Genomic DNA, 13,284 nt, shown 5'->3' with positions numbered 1-13,284 from the left:
TGATTATAATGATGATGATGATTATGGTGATGATTATAATGATGATACAAGGGGCCATCTCTTTATTATTTATTCGTGGTTAAATGGGGGAGGGATGGGATTGTTGGTTTCAATAATAATTTTTTAAGAAAATAAATATCGTCCTCAAATAGAACATCCATCCCATTTTAGGAATGATTTTCACCGTTCGGTGCAGTTCTTGTTCCACAGGATTCCGATGTACTACATCGCAAAAATGATCGCCCCCAGCGTTCTCCTCATATTGACCGATTTCCTGAGCTTTATCCTGCCACTCACTGGTAATGAACGCACCACAATGAAGGTGAACATCCTTTTGGGTTACACCTTCAACCTCATTGTCGTCATCGAAATTCTGCCAGCGACTGCTGTTTCTCCACTTGTCGGTGAGTCTTCCCCTTCTACTTGTTTTGGTCTTGATTGTAAAGTTCAATAGACCATGCATACAAGTGGTGTGTTCCGTTATCGCTTGCCAAGCGGCTAGCTTGATTTAAAGCGCTCAAGCAAGCACTCAAACGGAACGGTGCACTTAGCACCACTTAACAATATGGCAGCCTCCCGGTAATGCTTCAGTCACATTTGGCTCGGCGGCCGTAGGGTCTAAAAAATCTACGGCCACTAGCAATTATAGGGCGGCCGCAGTATTTCCACGGTCACACAATGTAGCAGTCACATATGTTTTTATTTTTCGGGTAGCCGCACGGGGTATTTAGAAATTGTGGAGACCGAAAACGTGGGGGTGCCGTACGGTCTTTGATTTGATGTCGCACGGTGACCTTAGGGCGTCCCTGCGGCGGCCATATAATTTTCAAGGCAGACGCAAGGTAGCCTCAAGGTGCCCGCAAGGCGACCACAGGGGGGCCCTCAGGCGAACGTGCGGCCAGACGGACGGTAACGAGTGGGTATATATACCAGTTCTTTTTCATATGTATAACAGCACTTACAGTTGTCATGGCTACAGCTTGTCGAATTGCTACGGCCAAACTAGAAATGAAAAAAGTTATAACTCCGTGCTATAATTCCACGGCGACCCCTACGGCCTGCAAAAGATAGCCATACGCCCTAGGGCCACCCTGAGGCCACCTCAGAAACTCTGCAGCCGCCGCACGTTTGTCAATTTAGGGGGGGGTACGGCCGCCGTATCCTAGCTGTAGAGCAAATGTGACTGAGGAGTAAACAATACTATCCAAACCTTCGTTTTCAGTTTTACTGGGGTTTAAAGGGTCTCAAGTGGTCTGAATATCTAGAGGGGTGAAATGGGTCTAAAGGATGTAAATTCTTAAAGGTGTCTAAAGTGTCATAAATGGTCTTAAAAGGTCTACGGGGTGTAAAGTGTTGAACGGTGTAAAGGTATGTTATAATTGACGTAGTCATGGTACAACTGATGTTCAAACAATATGTAATAGAGACAAAGTACATAGTGTAACTTTTTCTACAAACACAGACATGAAGACATTTTTATAATATTGTGGTGGACACGAAAGCTCACTGGCGCGAGGGCATCATTCCGTGCACCAAGTGGGCGGCGGCCACGCCCGAGGGGTAGGCGTGGCCGCGGGATATACACCGGGCGCGCAGCCCGGAATACTCCAGTGTTACAGTGGAGCTCTTGAATAAAGACTCTTACAACTTACCGCGTTGTCCGCTTCCTCCTTGCTTACAAGCAGCACGCGTAACACCGCACTTTATTGGTGACCTCCGACGTTCTGGTCAGCCGTCACTGACCACCCGAACCCGCCACAGTCATGGCAACCAACGCGGTAGCGATAAAGCTCCCCGAGTTCTGGGAAGCTCAGGCGGAGATCTGGTTCCTGCAGGCCGAAGCCCAGTTCAGGCTTCGACGCATCACGGCAGACGAGACTCACTACTGCCACGTGGTCGCCTCCCTTGGAGCCGGCATGGCCGCCCGCGTCGTGTCGGTCCTGAGGAACCCACCGGCCGACGACAGGTACGAGGTGATCAAGCGTCTCCTCCTCGCAACGTTCGGCCACACGGTGGACGCACGGGCCGATCGCCTCTTGGACCTCCCCGAGCTCGGTGACACGCGACCGTCGGTCTGAATGGACCATATGCTGTCGTTCATGGGTGACGAAACCCCGAACGCTCTATTCCGGGCGTTATTTCGACGCCAGCTGCCGGCACGAGTACGCCTCGCGTTGGCCGGTTCCGCGACAACGGAACCCCGCACGCTCGCGGCCGAGGCTGACAAGTTCTACGTGGCTTTGGACACGCAGGCGAGTTTCGGTGCGGCCGTAGCGGCTCCCGAGCCCGAAACTGCTGCGGGTGCCCACCCCTACTACGCGACGCACCGCGTAGCTGCTGAACCTCCTGCGGGTGCCCACCCCTGCTCCGAGGGGCGCCTCGTGGCGGCTGCCACACCCCGCCCACCACCACCGCGGCCTCCGGCTTCGCCACAAACCTGGTGCCATTTCCACGCTAGGTTCGGCCACGAGGCTCGGCAATGTCGCCCGCCGTGCTCATTCGGCTGGTCGGGAAACGCCCGGGCCGGCCCTCGGTAGTGGCACTGAGTGCCGGCCAATTAAACAGCCTCCTGTACATAACGGACACCTTATCCGGGCGCCGTTACCTGTGCAACACGGGAGCGCAGGTGAGTGTCATTCCCACCGGTATGTCCGACAAGCAGTCCGCGGGCCGGGGCCCCGCGCTGCTTGCTGCCAATGGTACGCCCATTCGCACGGATGGAAAACGCTGCCTTTCTCTGCGGTTCGGAGGGCAGGTTTTCCGATGGTCGTTCGTGACTGCCGACGTGCCTATGGCACTGCTCGGTGCGGACTTCCTCTGTGCCAATGGCCTGTTGGTCGACGTCAAGCACAGAAGGCTTGTCCAGGCTGAGACGTTCAGCTCGCTCGCTTGCGCGCTGCCGGCCCCGTTGAGCAGCTCACGGAGCGGCTCATCGAGCGGCTCGCCGAGCGGCTTGCTGAGCGGTTCGGTTCCGGCCAGGTTCATCTGCACGCTTCCGGCGGCGGACGAATTCACCCGCCTCCTCGCCCGTTTCCCGGCCCTCACGAGGCCCACCTTCTCGGCAGGGACCGTCAAGCACGGCGTGGAACATCACATCCCCACCGCCAGGCCACTGGTCTACGCCCGGGCACACCGCCTCGAGCCGACGAAGCTCGCGGTTGCTAAAGAGGCGTTTGCTATGCTGGAGCGGCTCGGCATTGTGCGGCGCTCCGAGAGCGCTTGGGCGTCGCCGCTCCACATCGTGCCCAAGCCCGGCGGGGGATGGCGACTGTGCGGGGACTACCGCCGTCTTAACGACGCCACCACCCCCGACCGCTACCCCATCCCCCATATTCAGGACTTTTCCACCCGCTTGGCGAATATGTCCTTCTTCTCGAAGGTGGACCTCATACGCGGTTACCACCAGGTCCCCGTCAGGCCGAAGGACATCCCGAAAACGGCTGTCATCACGCCGTTCCGTCTTTTCGAATTTCTTCGGATGCCCTTCGGTTTGAAGAATGCGGCTCAGGCGTTCCAGCGCCTCATGGACAGCATCTTGCGCGACTTGGATTTCGTCTACGTCTATCTGGATGACATCATCGTCGCAAGCGCGTCCCATGAAGAGCACCTACACCATCTCTGCATGCTCTTCGAACGTCTGGGCCAGCACGGCCTGATCGTGAACCCCGCCAAGTGCCAGTTCGGTGTCACCGAAATCTATTTTTTGGGGCACCGCGTCACCAGGCACGGGGCCGTCCCCCTACCGGCCAAGGTGGAGGCGGTGAAGGGGTTTCCGCACCCCCGCACGATCAGGGGGCTCCAGGAGTTCCTGGGCATGGTAAACATTTACCACCGTTTCCTGCCCCACATTGCCCAGCTCCTGCGCCCCTTGCACGAGGCCTTCCGAGGGACGCCGGGCAAAGGTGACGTCACCTGGACCGAGCAGATGGATGCGGCGTTCGTGGGCGCGAAGCTCGCCTTGGCTAATGCCACCATGCTCGCGCACCCGGCACCCGATACACCGATCGCCCTCACCACCGACGCCTCGGACCACGCGGTGGGCGTGGTGCATGAGCAATGGGTGCGTGGAGCTTGGCAACCGCTGGCGTTCTTCAGCCGGCAGCTTCGCCCGCCCAAAAGCCGGTACAGTACCTTCGAACGCGAGTTGCTCGGGCTCCACCTGGCAGTCAGGCACTTCCGCCATCTGCTCGAGGGCCGTGCGTTCAGGCACTTCCGCCATCCTGCTGCTGGTCGGCCCGGCAGCAGCGTCACATCTTGGCCGTGTCCGAATACACGACGGACATCCGGCACGTCGCGGGGAAGGACAACCCGTTGGCGGATTGCCTTTCCCGGTCCGTTGCCCATGCGGTCCACCTCGGCATCGACTATGCCCGGATGGCGGCAGACCAGGCCGCCAACCCTGACGTCCAGGCCTTGCGGACCGCCGTTACGGGCCTCCGCGTCACCGAGGTGCCGTTCACGGCCCTCTGGTGCGACGTCTCCCTCGGGTGGCCTCGCCCCATCGTGCCCGCGGGCTGGCAGCGCCGGATTTTCGACTCCATCCACGGCCTGTCCCACCCGGGCACGAGGGCCTCCCAGAGGTTGATCGCCGACAAGTTTGTCTGGCATGGCCTCTGGAAGGCCGTCCGCGGCTGGGCCAGGACGTGCCTCGCGTGCCAGCGCGCGAAGGTGCACCGACACACACCCAGGCCCCATTGGCCCCGTTTGCGGTGCCGGAACGTCGGTTTGACCACGTTCACGTGGACCTGGTGGGACCTCTGCCCCCCTCGCGGCGTTTCACCCACGTCCTGACCATGATGGACCGCACCACCCGGTGGCCGGAGGCCATGCCTTTGGCGTCAACGATGGCGGCGGACGTCGCGCAGGCGTTCATCGCCACCTGGGCTGCCCGGTTCGGCGCCCCCTCGGACATCTCGTCCGACCGCGGCCCCCAGTTAACCTCGGAGCTCTGGGGGGCGGTTGCGCGGGGGCTTGGGGTCCAGCTGCACCGCACCACGGCCTACCACCCCCAGGCTAACGGCCTGTGTGAGCGGTTCCACCGCTCGTTGAAGGCCGCGCTCCGGGCGACCCTCCGCGACGGCGGCTGGGTCGACAGGCTCCCCTGGGTGCTGCTGGGCCTCCGGACGGCGCCCAAGGATGAGTTGCGCGCATCCACGGCGGAGTTGGTCTTCGGGCAACCGCTGCGGGTGCCGGGCGAGTTCCTCCCCGACTCCACGGCACGATGGTCCATGGTGCAGGAGTGCTCCGCGCTGCAGGAGACCGCCCAGAGGTTCACCCCGGTGCCCACGGCGCACCACGGGCACCCACCTATGCACGTCGCCCCGGAGCTTCGCACCGCGGGGTACATCTTCGTCCGGAACGACGCCCACTGGACACCACTGCGGCCCCCGTACGACGGGCCTTTCCGCGTGCTGGAGACCGGGGTGAAACATTTCACCTTGGACATCGGCGGCACTCCTAATCGGGTCTCCATAGACCGCCTCAAGCCGGCCCACCTCGACGTGGACCACCCACCGCCGGTGGCTCGGCCCCTGCGTCGGGGCCGCTCCCCGGCGGGCGGACCCCCAGCACCGCCCAGCCCCGCCGGCACGCCGCCCCCCGAGCCTGCATCCATCCCGGGTGCAGCCGGAGGCATCCCAGCTGGCATCCCTGCACCCCGGACGCCGCCAGTCACCAGAGGGCGCTTCGGCCGGTTCATCCGTTTGCCCCGCAAACTGGCCCTCCAGGTGCGCGGGAATTCTGGGGGGGCGCGTGTGGCGGACACGAAAGCTCACTGGCGCGAGGGCATCATTCCACGCACCAAGTGGGTGGCGGCCACGCCCGAGGGGTAGGCGTCGCCGTGGGATATACACCGGGCGCGCAGCCCGGAATGCTCCAGTGTTACAGTAGAGCTCTTGAATAAAGACTCTTACAACTTACCGCATTGTCCGCTTCCTCCTTGCTTACAAGCAGCGCGCGTAACACCACGCTTTAATACAGATTATGTCTGTACCTACCTATAACAATGCCTCTAAACATTTCATTGGTTGGAGTACCCTTTTGAATCTGACTACGGCGGCCATTTATGCCAACACAAGTATAAAAGCCACGTCAAAAATGACGGGTTGGAACAGTTCATTCGTCGGTGCAGGCTCGTGAGCGTGCCAAAGTCTGAAGCCTCGGCCTAGTGCCAGATGTGCTTACGTCTTTTTTTTATTTATTAGACATCCTACGGATGTAAATGAACTCTCCTTTTACTCTGAGTGTCTTGCACGTCACTTGCAGCGAATTTCACCTCCCTGCACCTTGTATTTATTGTTATTTTTAAAAACGCTTCTGTACACCGCCCTTGAGGCTCGGTTTGCAAGCCACCGTCTACAATTCCAATAGAAGAGGCATAATTACTCTTTTTATGGAAAATGTTTTTCGAGTTTGTTTTGTCCTTAAAAAATAGATTGTAATGAACACATTGGTGTTAAAAGATTGTTCTTTAAATCCTACCCTTTTGAAGAGGGACAGACATCTGTACAAACAAACAAACAGACATTGTGTTTTATATGGTAGATAAATCATAACAAAGCGTCTCTCCTGATTGCTTACTCCATTTGCCGAGCGGCTTGCAAAGCGGTCGATACGGAATGAGTGGCTTGGAAAGCGATAGAGAGCTACTGCTTGCTAACAGAACACTCCTGAGGTGTATTCACTGTTCAGTTACCAATATTGCTTCTTGTACAGCGAAGTGACTTAAGCACTCCATTCAAAACCTTTGATAAGGAACGGCTGGCTTGGCAAGCACTATCTAGCTGCTTGTTAACTGAACATACCTCTGATAACCTCCCTTCCTTTTGATTTCTTATTTTTCTGTATTTCTGCTATTTCCACACTGGGTAGTTGTTCATATGCAGCCGGTGAATACTGGCTGCATCATTTTCTGGAGCTGCGACTGTGCTGCCGATGCAGTGCCCCGTTTCCAGTAAGCTGGTAGTAAATTTGCCAACCTCAGAAGGATAACTGGTTGAGTCAACACTAGTTTTATAGACAGAGTGAACTGATTGCTTGACCCCGCTTTGCACTAAGCACACGTAGGGTAATTGCAAATTCCTGCTCTTGCCTGTAGGAGGCACTGCATCAGCGGCACAGTCATGCAACCAACAATGATGCAAACGCACAGCCACATGCTGTGTACGTACGTCGACGAAAAGCTCCCTCTCCCCTGTGCATACGTAATAAATACATGGCTCCTGCATACATATAAATGACAAGCACGATGCTAAGCATACAAAGTTATGGTCCATGCCACTTTTTACATAACTCCAATTTTTACCAGGAAGTTCATCACCCCATGACTGGAAAGTCACTGGTACATACCTCGTTGTTAGCATTAAACAAAATAAATTTTGACATTGCAATTGCCATTGCCATTGCCATTGCCGTACAGGAGTATTGCCAAATTGCCAAACAGGCCAAATTTCTGGAGTGCTTGGGATATTGTTGTCACATGCACACAGTGACCAGTCTTTGCCATAAAGGCAGGTAGTTCTTTCAAAGTTGCTATTGGCCTCTTGGATGGCCTTGGTGATCAGTCTCCTCCTTGCTTGGTCATCCATTTTGGAGGGATGGCCTGATCTAGGCAGGGTCTTGGAGGTACCATTCCCCTTCCACTTCTTAATGATTGTCTTGACTGCGCTCCAAGGGATATTCAAGGTGTTTGAAATATTTTATACCCATCCCCTGATTTGTGCCTTTCCACAACTTTATCCCGGAGATCTTTTGAAAGCTCCTTGGTGCTCATGGTTGAGTATTTGCTGTGAAATGCACTACCCAGCAGAGGAAACCTGCAGGAACAGCTGAATTTATGTTGAAATAATCAGAATCGCTACAATTTAACACAGGTGGAGGCCATCGTTGCCAGTCCACCAAATCAAACTGCACAAGCTAAATGTTTCTAGATGTTTGTGATGATTAGCACAGATGACTACTAAAGCTTCTTTTCACCCTCATTAGCATTGCACCTGTCATGGCCTGGATCCACCCTTTTATAAACCTGTTCGACTTCATTCTGTCTCTCCCACTTTTTGTTACCTTATCTTACAGGAATATACTTGACTGCCTGCAGCTTAATACTGAGTACCAGTATCGTGGCAACAATTTTTCTCATCAGGATGTCGCACATTCCAAAGAGCAAGAAAACGCCATGGAAGAGCCATGGCATTTGGCTGAAAGTGAAGAAGAGCATCGAATTCATTACCAAAAGTCGCTCCATCGAACTCACCACCCTCAACGTCGCAGCCGAAACGAGAATCACCAAGGGTAAGACAACACGTTTTGCAAAAGGACGATAAACGTGAGGATAACAGCTTGGGACGGCAAAGGCCTTTTCAGTTGGATAAATGCAACAGGCATTCACCACGACAACATGACACCACATTTGTGATGACTTATACCACCACAATACCTACGCAAAAAAAGAGAGTCAAGCAGTCACTTTTGATGTCGTCTTTTGTAAATGGGTTAAGCAGAATGAGTGTCTCAGACTTGGGTCTCCTTTTCCCCCCATTTCAATCGCAACTTCACTTTCCGTTGGAGGATGCTCCTTAAAAAAATAGCAAGGGAGCATCAACATGCAAAGCTTTGAAAAGTCTTTTTGCCAATCTTGTTGCATTTCCAGGCTTCATTAACTTCTCCAGACAACATCAGTGTTTTTATTTTTAAGGCCAGTGTCTCTACCGTCCCTTTCAATGTTCATTTGCCGGTATTTTTGTAGAGAGTTACTTGCCTTAATTGTGAAAAATACCAAAAAAACCACCACTGTGCACAAGAAAGTTGCCAACATATATGTCCTTAACTAAAGGCCGGTTAGTCTACTTACCATCACGACTGGCATAACAAAAATAACTAGATGGTATGCATAGAATACTTACCCTGCGCAGTTAACTTGTTGCGAACCAACTCTTCTGTTTTTGAACATTTTTTATATTTAATCCAATATGGCTGCCAGACCACGTGAGCGATGACATCATAAATTTATATTCTCTAATATAATTATTGCATAGATCACGCTTGACCACTTGATCATATTGCATACATTTCAAACTGATCAGAATAAGCGTTGCCCCTGTCAAATTATGACGTCATAGTTATGGCACAAATGACGTCATCATTAACAACCCCTATTCCCCATATGGAATTCTTTACACTGAGCCATGTTTCAATTTATTCCATGCAGCGGTTTTGGAGATATAGAGGGGCAACATTTTTCGGTTTTTCCAAGATGGCGCCTGTACCACATGACCTATGACGTCATGATTATCATAAAAATATTCCACATCAGGAGGCGCTCCTGTGGTGAAAATTTTGTGCCCATCAGACCAACAGTTGCTGAGGAAAAAAAATTCACAATGATCGGATCAGTTGTACTTGTCGAATTATGACGTCATAACGAAGGCACTGATGACATCATCATTAAAATATCTTATTCCCCAAGGGAAGTACTTGACAATGAGCCATGTTTCATTTTTTCCCATGGAGAGGTTTCAGAGATATAGACGTGCAACTTTTTCCGATTTTTTGCAAAATGGCGTCTGTACCACATGACCTATGACGTTATAATTATCATTAAATTCTACAGGAGGATCCGCACATTCCAAAAATTTCGTGTCTATCGGAATAACAGTTGCAGAGGAATTTTTGTTTTATTCATACTGATCAGATCAAGCATTGTACTTGTTGAATTATGAATTCATAATTAAGGCACCGATGACATCACCATCAACATATATTCCCCATGTTTGAGTACTTGACAATGAGCCATGTTAAAAAAAATTCCATGACGCAGTTTGGGAGATAGAGGTATAATTTTTTTCCAATATGGCGTCAGTACCACGTGATATATGACGTCATAATTATGAATAAAAAAATTATACAGGCGGAGGCGCTTCTATGGTAAAATTTCGTGTCAATCGGACCAACGGTTGCCGAGAAAATGAATTTTTAAAATGCAGACACGGCACACGTACGTAACTGAATGCTTAACCCCGCTTTTCGCTTCGCGAACGCAGGGTAAGTATAACGAGCACTCTGTAGAGAGCAAGCCTCTTCCAGGCTGAACAGTTTACGTTTTGTCTCCCTCTGTTAGGCCAGATCTGGATTTGACATGAACCAAAATCCAATCGGCTTGTTCTCGTCACCAAACCAACCCATCCCATCCACAACTTTTTGACATATCATGCTGTGTATGGTTGTTGGCCCCATCTCTCAATGGTGAAGAATCACTTAATAAGTTTTTAAAAAATTCTCATATCCAGATCTTCACCATAATCGAATAAATTTGTACTCATCCCACACCCAACCTGCACACCAAGTTTCGACTGAATCCGTCCATAACCCTTTGCTATATCCTGCTCACGGATAGACAAACAGACAGAGAGAGGGGGAAACGCAACTTGTCCACATTCAGTGGTGGCGGTAATGAATTATCTTAGACTTCAATTCCCATGTTTTTTCCAACTCTTTAATCCCAGATCACCAGTTTGGTTTTCACCCGAGCAACCACAATCCAGACGTGCTGCTTCAGCTCTTTCAGTGATAGATGGATGCGATGAGGTCGAAGCAACCTCACTCATCACATGCAAATTGTCCACATATGGCATTTAGGGTACTTTCCTAACTTGATTTCCCTCAAGTATACAAGTCTCTTGCTCTGGGTGGTTGTCTCTCCTGCTTTACACGAGTAAGCTAACATCCCTCAAGCCAATGTTCTGTGACCTATTTTGTTTATGATCTTCACACCAAGACCTCTCTGCTTTCCTGGTAAATAATCTGTGCCACTTTTTATAAAACTCGATAGTTTGTTAATTCACATTTACCAGGAAGTTCATCACTCTATGACAGGCAGGTCACTGGTACATCCCTCCCTGTTGGCACTGAACAAAAACAATTCTGACATTGCACTTCCTGCCCTCGTTGCCAGTCCACCAAGTGAAACCAGCCTTTTATCATGTTATATATTTTCCTTTTATCATCCCGAAATCTCAGCTATCTGCAGCCCATCATATTTTCACTGCCATCTCTTACGGACATGAGTTTTGCTGATTGCCCACATTTTCGTCTGCAGTCTTCTCTTTTCTCCCTCTCTGCCTGCCTGTATGGATGACTTTCAGACATAACTAAGGTCATGGACCCACTGTTGGGAGTGGTTCCCTAGCTAACACAATAGCATTGGGCCAACGTTGGAAAATAGACGTCGAGTTAACAACCAATAAACAACGTTGCGCCAACGTTGGAAAATGGTCGTTGCTTTTGCAACCAATAAATAACGTTGGGGCAACGTTGGAAAATAGACGTCGAGTTGACAACCAATAAACAACGTTGGGGCAACGTTGGAAAATAGACGTCGAGTTGACAACCAATAAATAACGTTGGGGCAACGTTGGAAAATAGACGTCGAGTTGACAACCAATAAACAACGTTGCGCCAACGTTGGAAAATGGTCGTTGCTTTTGCAACCAATAAATAACGTTGGGGCAACGTTGGAAAATAGACGTCGAGTTGACAACCAATAAACAACGTTGGGGCAACGTTGGAAAATAGACGTCGAGTTGACAACCAATAAATAACGTTGGGGCAACGTTGGAAAATAGACGTCGAGTTGACAACCAATAAACAACGTTGCGCCAACGTTGGAAAATGGTCGTTGCTTTTGCAACCAATAAATAACGTTGGGGCAACTTTGGAAAATAGACGTCGAGTTGACAACCAATAAATAACGTTGGGGCAACGTTGGAAAATGGTCGTTGCTTTTGCAACCAATAAATAACGTTGGGGCAACTTTGGAAAATAGACGTCGAGTTGACAACCAATAAATAACGTTGGGGCAACGTTGGAAAATGGTCGTTGCAACCAATAAATAACGTTGGGGCAACGTTGGAAAATAGACGTCGAGTTGACAACCAATAAACAACGTTGCGCCAACGTTGGAAAATGGTCGTTGCTTTTGCAACCAATAAATAACGTTGGGGCAACGTTGGAAAATAGACGTCGAGTTGACAACCAATAAACAACGTTGCGCCAACGTTGGAAAATGGTCGTTGCTTTTGCAACCAATAAATAACGTTGGGGCAACGTTGGAAAATAGACGTCGAGTTGACAACCAATAAATAACGTTGGGGCAACGTTGGAAAATGGTCGTTGCTTTTGCAACCAATAAATAACGTTGGGGCAACGTTGGAAAATAGACGTCGAGTTGACAACCAATAAACAACGTTGCGCCAACGTTGGAAAATGGTCGTTGCTTTTGCAACCAATAAATAACGTTGGGGCAACGTTGGAAAATAGACGTCGAGTTGACAACCAATAAACAACGTTGCGCCAACGTTGGAAAATGGTCGTTGCTTTTGCAACCAATAAATAACGTCACCCTGACGTCAACAATGTGCTTGCGACAAATTGACCAAATGCCAACGTTGGCCCAACGTTGTTGTGTTACCTGGATCTGAGATGGAATGGTCGTAACCTCGATGATGAATGGTACTCAGCTGTTCGGGCACTCAACAATCCAAGGGAATTCCTCAGATCAGACATTATCTGTATTTCCCTCATAGTGTTGGTTCCTTTAACTTGTACTTTGTTGTCCAGCTCTTCTTTGAATTAGACGAAGTAATTACATTTCCCTGCCTCAAGGGGTGTCCATTTTTGATAGTGTGACATTGGGAAAGGGAGGAATAAGTAATGCTCTTGATGCTTCAAGTCCAATGAAAGGATATGCAATACCATATCTGCCATTGAATTCTGCAAGCTGATGTTCACTAGTTAATTATATTTATATGAAGCTTTATTTATATTTACCTTTATTTTTCCTTCCAGCCGCAAACAAGAAGCTGGACAAAAGAAAGGCAGAGGACTTGGACTGCGGCTTTTTTTTCCTGTACAGCGTCACCATTGTCATAGTGGGCTTGACCCTTGCCATTTTGTGGGCGAGGGTGGAGATCGTCCCAGTCTAGGGATGCTTTCCAAATTCAACTTCAAGTCTGCTTTTTGCATGTGCTTTGGCTGTTGTGAGCTAATCATATAATACTTGCTGTTTGCATTATGGTGTGTGATGAACTACCTCTTAAGAATGCAGTTGCAAAAGTTATTTTATCACAATATAAATTTGTTCAAAAACTGATTAAAGTATTGGAATAATTTGAAATAACCACAGTTCAAAATGGCCGTTAGTTGTACAATTTATCCAAGGGCAAAGACAAGGCAGTCATGGAACCACAAAACAGCAAATAGCTCGTTTGTTCAAGGTAGGGTCCAATAGAG

General features: G+C 50.3%; 1 protein-coding gene across 3 annotated transcripts in view; it reads left to right on the top strand.

Annotated features, from left to right (window-relative positions):
* Nucleotides 1–13,284, top strand: part of LOC137432867 (5-hydroxytryptamine receptor 3A-like) — a 102,054-nt gene that overhangs the window by 64,742 nt on the left and 24,028 nt on the right. For 2 of the 3 annotated variants that reach the window (XM_068125132.2, XM_078783691.1), the window contains 3 exons: nucleotides 197–404; nucleotides 8,074–8,289; nucleotides 12,841–13,165. In XM_068125132.2, the coding sequence (XP_067981233.2) occupies nucleotides 197–404; nucleotides 8,074–8,289; nucleotides 12,841–12,977 (561 nt within the window). In that variant the 3' untranslated portion in view covers nucleotides 12,978–13,165. Of the gene's footprint in view, nucleotides 1–196; nucleotides 405–8,073; nucleotides 8,290–12,840; nucleotides 13,166–13,284 lie in introns of those variants that run through there. The other variant, XM_068125131.2, reaches the window with a different exon arrangement.

The sequence above is a fragment of the Myxine glutinosa genome, chromosome 8, assembly GCF_964187855.1.
Source record: "Myxine glutinosa chromosome 8, kmMyxGlut1.1, whole genome shotgun sequence".
NCBI lineage: Eukaryota > Metazoa > Chordata > Myxini > Myxiniformes > Myxinidae > Myxine > Myxine glutinosa.
This window is presented reverse-complemented; position numbering and strand designations above follow the sequence as displayed.